Source organism: Saccopteryx bilineata, chromosome 3, assembly GCF_036850765.1.
Source record: "Saccopteryx bilineata isolate mSacBil1 chromosome 3, mSacBil1_pri_phased_curated, whole genome shotgun sequence".
NCBI classification, from domain to species: domain Eukaryota; kingdom Metazoa; phylum Chordata; class Mammalia; order Chiroptera; family Emballonuridae; genus Saccopteryx; species Saccopteryx bilineata.
In genome coordinates, this window is record NC_089492.1 from 35,997,469 (window position 1) to 36,015,070 (window position 17,602).

The 17,602-nt window shown below is 37.0% G+C and overlaps 1 protein-coding gene across 4 annotated transcripts in view; it reads right to left on the reverse strand.

Moving 5' to 3' along the window:
• The window catches only part of VPS13B (vacuolar protein sorting 13 homolog B), an 890,836-nt gene that overhangs the window by 173,053 nt on the left and 700,181 nt on the right, over window positions 1-17,602 (reverse strand). For 3 of the 4 annotated variants that reach the window (XM_066265971.1, XM_066265975.1, XM_066265972.1), the window contains exon 36: window positions 9,661-10,056. In XM_066265971.1, coding sequence (XP_066122068.1) covers window positions 9,661-10,056 — 396 coding nt within the window. The remainder of the gene's footprint in view (window positions 1-9,660; window positions 10,057-17,602) is intronic. The other variant, XM_066265974.1, reaches the window with a different exon arrangement.

The window sequence follows — 17,602 nt, forward strand, 5'->3', positions numbered from 1 at the left end:
TTGAAGCACCAGGATGCCTCAAAAAAGTGAGGAAGAAAAATTTTTTTATCAACATGACCCATGAAAAGGTGACCGTAAGTGACTAGATGACTAAAAAAAAATGTTTGTGAGTATGGTCCATAGACATATGATTAGAAATCTTTCTATTTCTAATTCCTTCGACTAATTATGTTGAGGCACATAAAAATGGCACTTGGGTATTTTAACCATGGAAAAAAAAGAGAATTGATTTTTCCCCTTGATCAGAATTTATAAGTTGATCAGATCCTATTCAATTACATTCTATTTTTTAATAAGCTTATATAGTTATACCTAGTAATAAACTAAAATACAAAATAAGATTAATATGTGGGACAACACATAAAAATGTCAGAACTACATAGATACTGAAATTTAAGTAGAAAGGGATGCGAGTGGTTCCCAACTTTACCAAAACGTCAAGCCATCAAAATGACAGTCCAGTTGGGTGGTCTTCCTGCTAACACATATCCCCTCTCCAAGGCAATCAATGATTTCTCATGGGTGGGACACCCAGTCTCCAGGGACTCCCACCTTGACCTCAATGGTGAGTAAAAGTTGGGATCCCTAGACTAATCTAAACCGTTTCCTTTGAACATAAGAAAATGATAAGTAGCAGAAATAGTATTTTTCCCCTTTCACATAAAGGAGGGGAGAATTACTCATGAAAGATGACAATGTCTGCTGAGTTGGCTGTTTATACTTGGCCCTTGTCTGGGAAAGGTATTTTTTGAGAAATGTTTTAAAACTCCCAGATCCTAGAAAAACCAAACTAAAAATACCAAAGGGTGACGGAGGACATGCTTTGCCTCTTTTGTTCCCTCCAATCTGCCACCATGCTCACTGTTTTTACAGTGTGTTTATTAGAAAAATAAAACTTGATTGGATCATGTGTCTATGTTTAAAAAACAACAGACTGGCAGATTTGACTATGCAATATTGGAAAGTGTATGACAACTTTCCCAGAGAGGAAAGAATAATAGCAAATACATACTCCATAGGTTTTTACATTAATACAGTAGCTGGTTAATTACATTAGGAAACAGCTGATGAATCATTCTTTTTAAAAAAAAGTAAGTCACATGAATGGAAGGCTTGGTATAAACTTACTCTAACAATGTTGAAACCAAAATGACCTGCTAAATAATTTACTGTGATGGCTTAGAAACTGATCTTGATCTACATAATCCAGGTTTTTAAAGACTGGCATAACAGAAAGACCAGAAGCCAGTAGACATGTGTTAAGTCCCTACTCTGTCTCAGAATATCCCTGGGCAAATCAATCTCTCCCCTCTTAACTCAACGAGGGAGTTAGAACTAGCTTATGGGGCCTCAAACCAGGGTTCTTTGACACTTAGGAAGTCCCACATAGTAATAGTGGTCCAGGAAGTATTTTCAGTATTTCAAAGATCCTGGAAGAACTCATAAATCTGTATGAGACAGGGCTGTGGAGGTATACTAACGCTTTTATTTTTGGTTAGAGTCATAGCAAGAAGGTATAATTACATTTGCTATGTAATCTTCAATGCAGTTTATTTAGATTATGAGGTCCATGAGAGAAAGAATAACAAGGGTTCTTGATAAAGAAAAGGAAGATCTTTAAGATAATTTTCAGCTTTAACCCTTTGAGTTGTGAGTTTTTTTCATGTTCACTGAACCACGGGTTGAGGTTTTTTTTTAAAAAATGAAATTAGTTCCAGTAACACTTTTATTAACTTAAAATCATGTTTGTTTGATAACCAATTTATAGAAACAAGAAGAACATATATTTGCTTTTTTTATATTACACATTTATAAAATAAATCGATTGTGCTCTGGATGGTCGAGGGGCATGAGGACATACATGAACGTTCGTACTACTCAACGGGTTAAATTTAATGAGCTATGACCTCAGCATTCATCTGGTGGGACTGAGTAGGGGGTGGAAGCTACAAAAATACCCCAATATCTATTGAGGGATATAATAAATTTGTGCCAAGGAATGTGTAGGGTATTCTACATACATTATCTCACCTAATGTTCTCAACAGCCCTGTGAATTGTTTTCACTTTCATTTTGGAAATGAGCTAAGTTGTAACTTGAACCATAATCAACTGCCAGTAAGTAGCAGGGCTGGAATTCAGTTCTGTCTGCCTCCTTCCAGCACCATGTTGCTTTATAAAAATTTCTGCTGGAAGTTAGCATTTTAAGTTTTTCAGTTGGTAACAGGGTTGAGAATAAATGGTTTTTTTCTGTCCCCAGCTGTCTTGCACAGCCTCAGTATGTTATGCCAACATTGCCTACAGGTCCAGGGGCCCGGCCAGAGAGCAGAAGAACATCGGTATGTCTTCAGTCACTCATCACTGACCGGGCTGCTTTGCCAGAAACTTTCCCAGTAACTAGCCTACTGGCTTATGTGGAGGAGAGGGCGATGTGCTGCACCCACAAGCAAAGCAAAAGGCTGAGTGGAGGATAGAGATTTACTTCTAACCCTCTCCTTTTCCATAGTTCCAACGCTGAGGGCTGTAACAATTCTTGTCTGTTTCACTTAATGCTAATCTATAAGGTGCTAGCAAGGATGCAGAGGAGGAGCTGACAAGTAAAGGATTCCTAGCATTTAATAACCAGAACTGGAAACTGTTCTCCAATAGGATTTTGCACAGTGAGTTGTCTTCATGTTAATTGACAGCTTTTTTTTTTTTTTTTTGTCTGAAAGGTCCTTTTTCCCTCTTATCAAAGGAACATTTGTTCTAATATGTGTGCATGCGAAATTCTTATCAGTTGTTCCCAAAATGTATGTAAATCTAGAGAAATAATTCTTTACCATACCTTTGTTAAAACTAGGAGAAGAAAACAATGCATTTTTTGCTATAGTACAAAAGGCACATCAAATTCAGTGCAATGGGGCATAATTCTAACATACAACCTGAGGCCAACATTTTTCTAGCAAGCTAGATTAAGTTTGGAATTTGGTAACTAAAAACAATAGAATGAAATAGACTAATTTAGCTAGAGACAAGATTTGAACATGATATACTTGGAAAAGCATAGTAACTACACTGGATTTCTCATTAGAAGAGATCACAGTCTTATGAAGACTTCATATTTCCCAAGAGAATCATATTTACACAATTAACAATTCTTTTGTTGGAAAAAAAAGCTTTTCATTATTGCATATGGACACATGTGGGCTGTGTAAAAATATAAGAGATGTGTAACACACGGTAAACAGAAAGTAATGATCTTAAACAGGCCAAATCCTTGAACTCGTCATTAATAAATGTCTCTCTTGCATTCAGCTACCCGGGCTGCTGGGAGCCTGTTTTCTTCAAGTACTTCAAACACTGAAATCCAGGAACATTTATTATTTTAATCCATTACAGGCAGTGCTTGATTTAACTTTATTGGTTGTGGTGGTGGCAGTGGTTATAAGTGGGGGTACAGCAATGTTCTTTTACACATCATTTCAAAAGGCCTTAATTATATTTTATAGCTTGGGCCAGGAATTCTGCCTGTTTTTTTGTCTAACAAGGTTCAAATGGAGTTCAGGCCCGTGATGAATCAGAAGAAAAAGTCAGAGATGGTTATCTCTGCGCGATGAGCTCATCCCCTGAGAAGGCCGGGCAGGTACACCGTGTTCACCCACCACAGCGCGGACCAGCCGGGCTCGGCAGCCTGACAGGGTTGCTTATTATGTGCTTTTTACTTTTCATTCAACCTGGAAATTAACACGTCAGGAACTCAACCCAGTGGTTAACTTGTTAATATCTGCAGTTGCTCTCCTATCTATTGTAAAGGCTTCCTGTTGGAATTCAAAACAACTGTAGTAACCACACAGCACTCAAACAAAAATGTGCATGGAGAACAATAATCACATAACACTTCCACGTGCATAAGTCCTTACCATAATAAAACTAAATATCCCAAGTGAAAGATGTAGAAGACTGCATTAACATAATTTGGTTAAACAAAAGAGTAAGTGACTATAAACAGGCCTGGACAGAGTATATCTAAGGGTGGGTTTTTTTTTATGAGTGGATTTTTATTAAACATCATTCTTAAATTTTTACCTCCTTTATTGAGGATGTGAAAACAGATCATTCTAAGATAGTAGAGTTACTATTGCTTATTATTGTCTGAAATTGTCTAACAGTATATTATGATAAAAAATAGAGTAAGGATAATAAAAAGTTTGTATGCTGGTATTTCTTCTCCTTTGCATATGATTTCTAAGAACAGCACATAAGAATTACTCCTCAATAGAGTATGTTATACATTTATGTTTTTTGTCTCCCCATATATGAGAATAATAATATGGAACATTATTTTGAAAAAGAGTTATGAGAATTTTACTCTTTCTACTTATTTCCCACTCAATTTTCAGTACTTCGTATTCTATTTTTCTGAATGTCTCATTCTACCACTATGCAAAGAAAAATATCACTGTTGAGAAAACACAGTAATCTACAGGTAATTTAGGAGTAAAAAAAGAGGGACACGCCAGTTCATCAGTAGCAACTTTGAACCTTGTTACAAAGTAATAGGAGGGAATCTGACCAGGATTAACAGTGGTACTCAGTTCTGGGATGAGAGGTGTCATGTTTCACGGATGTTCGGCCATCTGTTCCGCCTGCCTATATTTTACTTCGGCAAAACTATAAACACACCTCTACCTCAGGGACTATAGAAAGGCATTAGAACTCCTCTGCTTTTCATTATCACAAGATTCAGTAACTCATTTCATTGTCAAGATAATCCCCTTTTACTCTTTCTTTTGCGCTTGTGAAGTATGCCAAAATGACAAATAAAATCCCAGATGTTATATACCCAGTGAGGTCTCTACCTTTCCTCGAGTGTTGGGTTTAACCTACTTGGGACCCGGTGTCAAACATGACGAGACCCTCATGCCCACACCCAATGCTCGGTAAGGTGGGTTAGTGATCTGTCTAGCTGCCTACCAGCTGCGCTTCCACTTCAGCCCTCAGCGGCTGCTCAACAGTTAAGTTTGTCCTCTGGCTTGAACTGTCAAAGAATTCATTTCCTATTATTCAGGCATTGGAAAGAAGTATCATTTCTTTCTAAAAGTAACAAAGTCTTTGGGGTGTTGTAAATGGCTTGTTATTGGAACATATCATTTTAGGTAGTCATATCTAATTTGATGTTTTATTTCCCTGTAGGCTTGCTTGCGCCTCTGAAGCCTTCGATGGCTAGGACAGCGCCTTACGAGGCTTTCCTCTGAAGATTCAGTTAACCGCAGAATGAAAAGCTGGAGCTCTACTTTTATCAATTAATGACGCGGTTTCAGTTTTCAGTACAGTACATTAAAAGGAACTTTAGGTTCTTAACATTTTATTGGTCCTGAATTCAGTGAACACGAGAAGAGGCATTTGTATATGTGAAAAATAATATGGTTATGCTTTCCCCCTATTTTTGTTTATACATAAAGATAAGTACATCTGGATGACAGAGGCAGGGGTAGCGAAAGTTATTTAAACCAGTTTTTTGACTAGAAGGAGTTCAATTTATTTCTTCCTGCATGGACGAAAAGTCCCTTTGCAAAGGGGCTCTGTGCAACTTTTCCCATATCTTACTAAAATGCCGGACAAGATGGTCTCACTCCCGCTTTTCTCCCAACCCTTTGTGCTTCATAACGTGTTCATGTCCTATTTCCCTTTTCCTTAATCTACATGGAGATTGCTAATCTGAGGGCCCCTGGGAAGGAGCATGGAAGTCGAAAGCACAGCTATTTTACTGCCTGAACCGGCATCCTTGTTGGCTGGAATCTAAGGAGTGCCGCCCTAATAGAGTCATAATTTACTCTGACAAGGGGAGCTAAAGTCAGCAGCTCACTCCCTACCCCGCCTGTGGAAAGTGCTACACTGCTAGCTCAGAATTTACAGCTACATACTCACTGCCTCTCCAAAAAGGCATACTTCAAACAGCAAAAAAGATTGTGTTCTGTGAGCATATGTGGGGGGAAAGTAGGTTGTTACTATAGAAATGGGATGAATATAATGGAAAGCAGAGAAAATATTATCTGCCTTAAAATCATTAAGAAAATAAGATAAAATTTCTAAATAAGATTCATTCGGTTATTGATAATACAACCATAGGTGTTCATTTTGGGGGGGAGGTTTTTGGGCAATATTATATATCAACTCAAAAAATACAAGTAATTACATCTACTAAAATCAACTTTAGGCCCCTTTCCCCAAAAACATAGGGAAGAATTTAAGTATCTACCAAAAATACAAGTTAGGTTATTGTATGTCACTGTACACTAGCATCTGCAGGTGGATTAAAAAAAATCAAGTCCTTTGAAACTCTCATAGTTGAGGATTACAGAATAGTATAGGAGACTAAGAGAATCTCACAGCTTTTTTTAAAAGTGGAAAACATTTAACCATTTCATTTTGTTTCAAGCAATGAACACGTTTTAGTGAGTAATCTGTCCGTCTTTCACTGTAAAAACCAGGAAATGAATATAAAAGCATTTCAGATTTAAATGTATTGACAAGGTCTCGAGAAGAGAAATAACTTTCCCCCTGCACTCTTTGATTATTCCCTTTCCCCATGTACTTCCCATAAGCTTATGACAGTTAAATGATTAAAACATATAATTAGGTGAACTGAACTATTTTTGTACCTTTCAGGAATGAGGAAACATGCCTACAACACATTCTCAATTGTGTTTCTCTAAATATCACTTAGAACACAAGATTCCTCCAGCATTACAAATCTACTTCAGCTCCTAAATTAAAACTCATCTGGAAAAGACCGTTTTACCCTGTTTATATAACATTGTCACATAAAGAGTGTTAAAAAAAATATTTCACTAAAAATAGCTTGCGTAAGTTAGGGATTAGAGTAGTTTCTGCTGCTATAATTATTCCTTTGTAGTTTTTTCCATGATGTTTTTGCACAGTGTTTTTGACTGTGTTTATTAAAGTCAGCACATCAAAAAGGATCAAAGAGAAAGTGAGTGAGAACCAAAGAAACCCCAAGTGTGTTGTCTCATTGGGGAGTTATGCAGATTCGCATAAACAAGTGCAAATTGGTGAGGTTTTAATGAAAATTCTCTACAATTATTTTATCTTAAGTCATTCTATACAATAACATCTGTACAGCAGATGGCTATACTGTACCAAGGCAACGCTCCTTTTTCTTTCTCTGTTTAAGAGTACATCTGAGATGACTACTTTTGTCACTGTGCTCAATTTGGTTCAGCAAATAATCTGAAAAGGGCAGCTGCTGCAGATGGTCACAATAGTTACATAAACTATAAAATCAAAGACACAGTTAAGTATTTCTGCATTAGATTCAAACTATAAAAACCTGACATTAACTCTGTTGAGCTCAAACATGCATTATAAAAATTTTGGTTGAATGCAGAATGATGTCACTTGAAAAATATGAAATATGACTATTGGTAGAAAGATTTTTTTTTTGTGGATACTTTTTTACCACTTAATCAAAAATATACCTCAAATACATAATTACATATATTTCATTCAAGTTGCAAAGCATGGGTTTTTAAGATATTCAGATATACAATAAAATTAATATTCAGTTTAAATTATATTTTACTTTAAAAAGTTTTGCTTAAAAATCAATTTTTGAAAACTATATAGTGATCTGTCAATTATAATTTTCTAGAAATCAACCTTAGGCAATAACTAGAACTTAACATAATCTTATTTCACTTAATCATAATTTATTATTATTTTGCTGACTTTGTTATCTTCTTAAAATGTTTGAGCATGTCATTACATTAAGCAGAAATGTAGAGAAAACAAATTTGGTGTTTGTTATGCTATCATAATAAACTTGTTCCTTTTAAATGGCTAACTTCAATCTTTTGATTTGTTGACACAAATAACTATTTTAGAACATTTGCTGGATCCCACAATTAGAGTTGCATGATTTATGTCTCACTCAAAGCTATAGTTTCTACTTTTGTGTTTGACTATCTAGATTAAAGAGCATAATTGTAAAAAAAATAGGGGTACATAGTTTTTCTATATAGTATAAAGGGGAAAAAACAAGTTACAAAAACAGAGTGAGCCTTCTATCTTGTAAAGCTCAGTAAAAGGATCTTAATTATATTTTTGAGATGTTTACAAGGATAGACATCATTGAATATGGATAAAATATAAGTAGATGATGAATAAAACAAGAAATGAGGCTGAAAAAAGAAAATGACCTACACTTGAGCACTGTACATTTAACCTCTTTCACTGAGTCCTAACCTTCCCTGCCATATGATTAAGGTATAACTGGAAAGGCCCAGTGTTGTCTGGGATACAATTTATTTGTGGATAAATCAAGACATTGTAGCCTCCAATGTTTCAGAATCTTTCATGTACCATGGACCTTACATTTTTTATTTCTAACTTTCAAGACAAAAATAAATAAATAAAATAAAAGGACAGTGTTTTAGAAGGCTTGGTCACAAATATTTCTGGTGAGAAAGAAATAAATCATCTGTTTTTTGGCCTAAAATCCATACTTCCTAACTATAAATTTTTTCTTTATCTCTTAAACTACTGTGCCCAAACTGGCTCCATGGAACCAAGTTATAGTTCACCTCCAGCTGCCACTTAATTACTTTTTAGTAAGCTGCTAAATTGCACATAGTTTCAGGATTTACTTTATCGCCCTCTACCCCCATTCTTTCCTGCAAATTAAAGTAGAAAAAAATGTGTCCCTCTTGCTACTTTCACTTTTAAAGTAAAATTTCTGGCATTGTGCCTTGAACTTTTACAGTAGCAGTTTCAGTGACTGAACCCTGTTATTTCCCACCTGTGCCTTGTCTGTTTTCTCATTCCTCACATGCCTCCTACCTACCCTTCCTGATTTAGTGTGAAAAAGCACGTAACACTTTAGTCATGGTAACCAGAGAGGACAAGGTAGATGTCACTGCCTGTTAATTTCTCACCTCTCCACCCATCAAGGACAATCAGGGGGCAGGGCCCATGCCTCTCTCTGCAGGGCCAGGCACAGAAGCTCTGCCTTGCCTTGCCAGGTGCCGCTGCCTGATAATCCTCAATGGCACTGTCACTGCAAAGTGGAACCCTGACTTCTACGTATTACACTTTGGGTGGCATACTGGCCACGAGGGCAATTTCTCTTTTTTAAATAAATTGTTACCAGTGTTAATGCAGTGAACTGGAATCACCTGTACGGCTTCTGCAACACAGATTTGGGGTTCCCTGTCCAGAATTTCAGATTCAGTAGGTCAGGGGGAGGTCTGACAATTTGTATTTCTAACAAGTTCTCACTCAGGTGATGCTGATGCTGTTGGTTCTGAGACCATACCCTGAGAACCACTACTCTAATGGTTCATAAAACCAGTTCTTGTTGTTCCACTGCAGCTGTTTTAGGTAAGAGATATTTAGGAATGAAAAGTTTTAAATACATTTTAAGGAACAGGCCTGAAGAAGTGGACAGGAACATGTAGTTTAGGGCCTTAAAATACTCAAGCTCAAAGACTTTGTTATAAAGTTTTCTTTAAAATAAAGTTACAAACCCAAAATGTCCCATCTCTAATGGCTCTTAAAACTTTTAACCTCCAAATAAATAATATAAATCATCCAAATTATGCATTTTCAGATGTTACCCAGTCATATCATCCCATCCCTCTCCCCTTTTCCTGTGACTTACCAGGTACTTTTTGTGCTGCTTTAACATTAAGGCTTCCACTGAGGTTTGATAAAGATGCTAACAGGCATGGTTTATTAGGATGCGGGACAGTTTCCATGGAGACCACAATCTGAGTAGTATGGACAGACATTTTTTGAAAGCAGGAAACAGTTCTCCACATGCTTTCTTGAAATGGAACCTTCTGTGCACTGTCGCCATGAGCTCTGGGTTTAGACGACTTCCCACGGTAACACTTGGAGGTTGGCAGCTCGTCTTTATGCAACACGGCACCTGAAGGAGCTGAAGGCTCTTTGCTGTGTGCACTCTTTATCTTCTTTAAGAAGTGGTTCATCTGATCCAGCTTGGTAAAACTCAGGTTTGCTTTCAAAGGCTTTGATATATCCAAGTTGATGTCTGCTATAGAATTGAAAAAGGTAAGAAAATTATTGAAGCTCTTATTGAATATAAGCCTTCACTTCCCCATCAGGTTCCTATTGAAGTTCCCCAGCACCTGTATTGTGAACTCATTGGAACACAGATGTTGTAATCCTTTTCTTCATCACCTAACTATTCTTTCCATGTAGTTAAGTAAGGAACACTTTCCCTGGACTACTTAATGCCCACATTCCTGTCCTAATCCATGTGACTCTCTGTTCCTCGTAGAATAAAGGCCACACATGAGCATCTACTTTTGCCCTCCTAACTGAGGAAAATGAAGCAGCTTTTGCAGATCCTCGCTGCAGGTAATGGCAGTGGCCATGGCCAGGCAGGTCCACATTGGATTTGGGCAGATGGTAGAAAAACTGCTGAACCAGAAACGATTGAGCCATTTCACTTAATAAAGTCTCACAGCGGCAGAGAAGTGCACATGCAGGGGAAACCACCTCTCAGGCAAACAAACAGCAAAATGGCCCCTCACAGTGGCAGGCAATCTGCACGTCCACAATCTGCACGTCCACAATCTGCACGTCCACAATCCCCCATCCCTCTAAGAACAAACACCCATAGCCTTATATAGGCTGTACACATGTGGCAAAGCCATGCACTCACGTACCGATCAGGCAAAGGCTTGCAGCTGGCACACCGGCGAGCAAGCCTAACACAGCTGCCCACACTGCAACTGGCATCCCTTCTTCCAAGGCCAATGACTTCCCTTAGTATCCAGCACAAAGTTTGACACAGAAACTTGTATTATAAAGTATGTGTCCGACTAACTGAAGTAGCCTCCCACAATTCTCTGAAAATATTTGTTTCTCTTGTGACCTACATCCTTCTCTATATATTTTGCATTGATAAAATTTCAAAAACCTCATCATAGGTAGACTGAGAGTCCTTAAAACCTATAGTCTATTTTATATGTATCATATATCAGAAGTTGTCCTTATCTCCCACTTAGCCACCAAAAATAAAAACTAATAGCCTTATTATTTCTGTGTTTGCCTTATTTCATTGTTTTTTTTAATGTTTTCATTACAAGAAAACATAAGCCTATAAGCATCGTGAAGGCAGAGTATGTCATACATCTTATATCCAAGGACTAGTACAGTGCGTCTCGCATAGATATGTGTTCAATCAATGTTTGAGCTTAACTGAATCTATTAATGTTTTTTTTCATTGTAGCCTGAAGAAATAAGACATAATCCCAGATGAAGCTAAAAACAGCAGTTATTAGGTAGCTAAATTAATAGTCATTATTAATAATTTCGTTATCTACATCTCTTCATAAGGAGAGCCTTGTCTCCCCTTTCTCAGGGATCAGCAATTGTGAAATTCCTCCTGGCTGCCCAGTTCCCTCAGCACACCCTTTTCAAGTGTGCTTTCTCTTGTGGTTCTTTAATCAGCAAAGCTCTGGGCATCCAGCTACTGACTAGTTGTTCATTGTAAAGAGTCAGACATCTGAATCACTGTCTGTAATATTAAAAAGTTTACTGCTCTCCAATTTATTTATTTATTTATTTATTTATTTTATTTTTTAGTGAGAGGAGGGGAGGCAGAGAGACAAACTTCCGCATGCACCCTGACCTGGATCTACCTGGCAAGCCCGCTAGGGGGTGATGCTCTGCCCATATGGGGCCCTTACTCCATTGAAACTGGGGCCATATTTTAGCACCTGAGGCAGAGGCCATGAAGCCATCCTCAGCGCCCAGGGCTAACTCGCTCCAATCGACCCATAGCTGCAGAAGGGGAGAAGAGAGAGAAATAGAGAGACAGAGAGAGAGAGAGAGAGGGAGAGAGAAGAGGGGGAGGGGTGGAGAAGCAGTTGGGCACTTCTCCTGTGTGCCCTGGCTGGGAATCGAACCCGGGACTCTACCACTGAGCCAACTGGCCAGGGCCATATTTTAAACAGAAAAAAATATCTTAACTTAGAGAAACTACTTCTTAAAAACATCTTATTGACATATAACTCCCATACAATTTACTGTCTTAAAGCATCTAATTCAAGGGTTTCTAGTATACTTACAAGATCGCACAAACATCACCACTATATAATTCCAGAACATTATCATCACCACATACACTAAAGGCCCATACCACACTAAGCAGTCAACCCCTAGCCATTACCCGTCTCCAGCCCCAGCAACCACTATTTTAATTTCTGTCTCTACAGATTTGCCTGCTCTGGACATTTCATATAAATGGAATCATACACTATCTGGACTTTGTGTCTGGTTTCTTTCAGTTAGCATAATGCTTTCAAGATCCATTCACATGAAAACATGCATCATCAACACTTCATTCCTTTTTCTGGCTGAGTAATGCTTTATCATATGGGGTACCACATTTTCTTAACCCATTATCAGTTGATGGACATTTGGGTTGTTTCTACTTTTTGGCTGCTGTCAACATTCAAACACAAATTTTGTGGCTGTGTTTTCAATTCCGTTATATATCTTCCTAGGAGTGGGACTGTTGGGTGTTATTTGATTAGAGCCATCCTAGCTGGTGTGTATTCCATTGTGACTTCAGTTTGTATTTCTCTAATGACTAATGGTATTGAATATTTCCTCATGTGCTTATTGGCCATTTGCATATATTCTTGGGAAAATGTCTACTCAAATCCTTTGCTTATTCTTTTTTTTTTTAATATTTTTTTTAATTTTATTGATTTTTTAGAGAGAGAGGAGAGAGAGAGACAGAGAGAGAGAGAAGGGGGAGGAGCAGGAAGCATCAACTCCCATATGTGCCTTGACCAGGCAAGCCCAAGGTTTCGAACCGGCGACCTCAGTGTTCCAGGTCAACGCTTTATCCCACTGCGCCACCACAGGTCAGGCCCCCTTTGCTTATTCTTAAATTGGACCATTTGTCTTTTTATTATTGAATTGTATGAGCTCTTTATATATCCTGGATCCAAGTAAAATATAAAATTTGAAAGTATTTTATCCTGTTCTGTGGATTGTCTTTTAAGTTTTTTTGATAGATCACCTGCAGCACAAACTTAAGGTTTGTAAACTCCAACCTATCAATTACTTTGTGTGTGCTTTTGGTGTTATATGAGGAAACCACTGCTTAACCCAAGAACACAAATATTTACACTTTGGTTTCCTTTATGAGCTTTATACTTTTATGTCTTACATTTTAGGTCTATGATCCCTCTTGAACAGATTTTGTATGCTGTGTAAAGCAGGGGTCCAACTTCATTCTTTTGCATGGATATCCAGTTATACCAGCACTATTTATTCATTATTTTTGACTTGTAGAATTTGAGGTACTGAAAGAGTCTAGTGGGTAAAATATTTTAGGGAGATTGAATTATTCAAATGACCCCATATATTTACCTGCTCTAACTACATTTTTTTTAATGTGGAATTCCTAAGTCTGTGGTCTCACAGAAAATACCACCTTTAACGAAAATAAAACATAAAACATAAAAAATAAAAGAACAATCTTATTTATTTATTTATTTATTATTTATTTATTTTTGTGACAGAGAGAAAGAGAGAGAGACAGAGAGAGAGGGACATATAGGGACAGACAGACAGGAAGGGATAGAGATGAGAAGCATCACTTCTTCATTGCAGCATCTTAGTTGTCCATTGATTGTTTTCCCATATGTGCATTGACCAGGAGACTACAGCAGAGCGAGTGACCCCTTGCTTAAGCTAGTGACCTTGGGCTCGTCAGCAACCTTGGGCTTCAAGCCAGTGACCTTTAGGCTCAAGCCAGGGACCATGGGGTCATGGCTCAAGCTAGAGACCCTGTGCTCAAGCTGGTGATTCCACACTCAAGCCAGATGAGCCCGCACACAAGCCAGTGACCTCGGGGTTTCAAACCTGGGTCCTCTGCATCCCAGTCTGATGCTCTATCCACTGTGCCACTGCTGATCAGGCTAAAAGAACAATCTTAGATTACAGCAACAACAGAAAATCAAAAGAAAGCTAAAGTAGAAAAAAGACTCAGCTGTTGGGGCCTGAAGCTATCTGCTTTTCCTAGATTCATGATATAAAGATTTAACATAAGCGTAAGAGGAGCTCATCCTATGGCCAAAAACAATTTAGTGACCTACCCAGGATGCAGTTCAAATATTCAGCTACACAAACTGCTGACTATAGACTGGCCAAATATCCATAGAATAAACTGTATATATGAGAGTTGCTGACATCAATATGGACTCTCATCTCAGGCACTGCTGTGGTCCCAATAACAGAAAAAAGAAACTTTTTTATATCTCTGGTTACTTGTCTAACTCAGCCTTTGAGACTTAGCCCTTGAGACACTTCCTCTAAGAAATCCTTTTTGACCCCTGTAGCTGAAGGAGGTACCTCTCATCCATTGATTCCAGAAAATCCTGTGCACTGTGCGATCAATCAGACACCAATTTACAGTATCTTTATAGTTGTCACCTTAGCTACCTGTCATAGTCCTATGAGCACTGAACTCCTGGACAGTAAGGACTGTCCTACATCTCAATATTCTGGTCTACAGAAAGTACTAAATGAGTACTTAATGGTGTTATGAAGAAAAAATTATGTGAATTTTTATTTTCTGATTTCCCATAGGCTCATCAAATCCATCTACCTAGAACAATACTTTAAGACACGCTATATTTCCTGTCTCAATCTACCAACTTGCTCAAATCAGAAATCTGACTTTTTAATTTCTTTTAAAATTTTCCCTTTTTCTCTTTCATTAATTTTGTTTATGGGCTATTCTAGAGTCTTAGTACTTTTAAAAAAATTTATTGGGTGACAGTTAATAAAATTATATAGATTTCAGGAGTATAATTCTATACTACATCATCTGTATATTGTATTGTTTACTCACCGCCCCAAGTCAACTTTCCTTCCATCACCATTTATCTCCCCTTTACCCTCTCCTACCTCACCCCATCCCCCTTTTCCTCTGGTAATCACCATAGTGTTACCTGTCTCTGAGGTATTGTTTCCTTAATTCCTTTATGTTTTTCACCCAACCCCTATCCCCTAACCTTGACAGCTGTCAGTCTATTCTCTGTATCTATTGGTCTGTTATTATTTTGTTAGTTTATTTTGTTCATTGGATTCCACATAAAAGTGAAAAAACATGGTATTTGTCTCTGAAGGCTTATTTCACTTAGCATAATGCTCCCCAGGTCCATCCATGCTGTCCCAAAGGTAAGATTTCCTTTCCCCTTTTTATGGCTGAGTAGTACTCCATTGTGTAAATATACAACTGCATTTTTTTCCACTTATCTACTGATGGGCACTGGGCTGCTTCCAAATCTTGGCTATTGTAAATAATGCTGCAATAAACATAGGGCTGCATATATTTTTTCAAATCAGTGTTTCATATTTCTTTGGATATATTCCCAGAAGTAAAACTGCTGGGTCATAAGGCAGTTCTGTTTTTAATTTTTTGAGGTAACTCCCTACTTCTTTTCACACTGGCTGCACCAGTCCACATTCCCAGCAACAGTGCACGAGAGTTTCCTTTTCTCCACATCCTCATTAACATTTATTGTTTGCAGATTTATTGGTGATAGCCATTCTGACAGGTGTAAGGTGATATCTCTTTGTGGTTTTAATTGGCTTTTCTCTGATAATTAGTGGATGTTGAGCATCTTTTCATATGTGTATTGGCCATCTATATGTCCTCTTTAGAGAAGTGTCTATTCAGGTCATTTGCCCATTTCTTGATTGTATTTTTTTTTTTTTTTGGTGGTGAGTTGTATAAGTTCTTTATAAATTTTGGATATTAACCACTTATCAGATGTATCACTGGCAAATATACTGCTCACAAAAATTAGGGGATATTTTAAAATGAATATGAAGCAATAAAATATCCCCTAATATTTGTGAGCATTCTCCCATTCAGTGGGTTATCATTTCATTTTGTTGATTAGTTTCCTTTACTGTGAAAAAACATTTTAGTTTGATGTAATCTCATTTGTTTATTTTTCTTTTGTTTCTCTCAACTGAGGCAATATATCACAAAAAATATTAGTATGAGAAATGTCTGAGATTTTACTGCCTATGTTTTCATCTAGGATTTTTATGATTTCCAGTCTAAAACTTAAGTCTTTAATCCATCCTGAGTTTATTCTTGTGTATGGTGTAAGAAAGTGGTCTAGTTTCATTCTTTTTTTGCACGTATCTGTCCATTTTTCTCAACACTGTTTATTACTGAATAGATTATCTTTACCACATTGTACAGTCTTGCCTCCTTTGTTAAATATTAATTAACCATAACAGGATGGATTTATTTCTGAGCTCTCTATTCTGTTCCATTTATCTATATGTCTATTTTTATGTGAGTACTATGCTAGTTTGATTACTATGGCCTTTTAGTATAGTTTGATATATGGCAGCATGATAGAAATTGTGCTGAATCTATAGATAGCTATGAATAGTATGAATATTTTAATGCTGTTAATTCTTCCTATCTATAACCATGGTATATGCTTTTTCTCATTTATATTTTCTTCAATTTCTTTCTTCAGTATCTTAGACTTTTCCAAGTACATACATATAGGTCTTTTATGTTCTTGGTTAATTTTTTTTTTCTAGGTATTTTATCTTTTTTGATGCAATTGAAAATGGGATTATTTTCTTAGTTTCCCTTTCTGATAGTTTATAAAGGTTGGATAAAAATAAAACCGATTTCTAGATATTTATACTGTATCCTGTTACTTTACTGAACTCATTTACCAGTTCTAGTAGTTTTATTGTGGAATCTTTAGGGCTCTCTATATCATTTGCATCATGTCATCTGTAAATAATGACCATTTTACTTCTTTCTTTTCAATTTGGATGCCTTTTATTTCTTTTTCTTTTCTGATTGCTGTGGCTAGGACTTCTAGTATTATATTGAGTAAGTATGGTGCAAGTGAACATCCCTGTCTTGTTCCCAACCTTAAAGGAAATGCTTTGTTTTTGTCCATTGAGTATGAATGTTGGCTGTTGGTTTGTCATACATGGCATTTATTATGTTGTGATATCTTTCTTGTATTCCCACTTTGCTGAGTTTTTAACATAAATGAATGTTTAAGACCATTTCTGCATCTATTGATATGATTATGTGGTTTTTTTTAATGTTTATTTATTCACACCAGATTTATTGATTTTAGCAAGAGGGAGGAAGAGGACAAAGAGAGAAAATGAGAAAGATAGGGAGAGCGACATAGAGAAAGAAAGTTAGGAACACTGAATTGTTCCTTTATGTGCCTTGACTGGGAATCAAAATAGCAACTTTTATGCATGTCCGATTCTCTTCACAGAGTTAACTGGCCAGGGCGGGTGATCATGTGGTTTCTATTCTTCATTTTGTTTATGTGGTATATCATATTTATTGATATGTGGATATTGTAACAACCTTGCATCCCCAGAATAAATCCCACTTGACCATGGTGTGTGATCTGTTTAATGTATTGCTGGATTTGGTTTGCTAATATTTTGTTGAGGATTTTAGCATCTATGTTCATCAGGAATATTGACCTGTAATTTTCTTTCTTTGTGGTATCTTTATCTGGTTTTGGAATTAGGGTAAT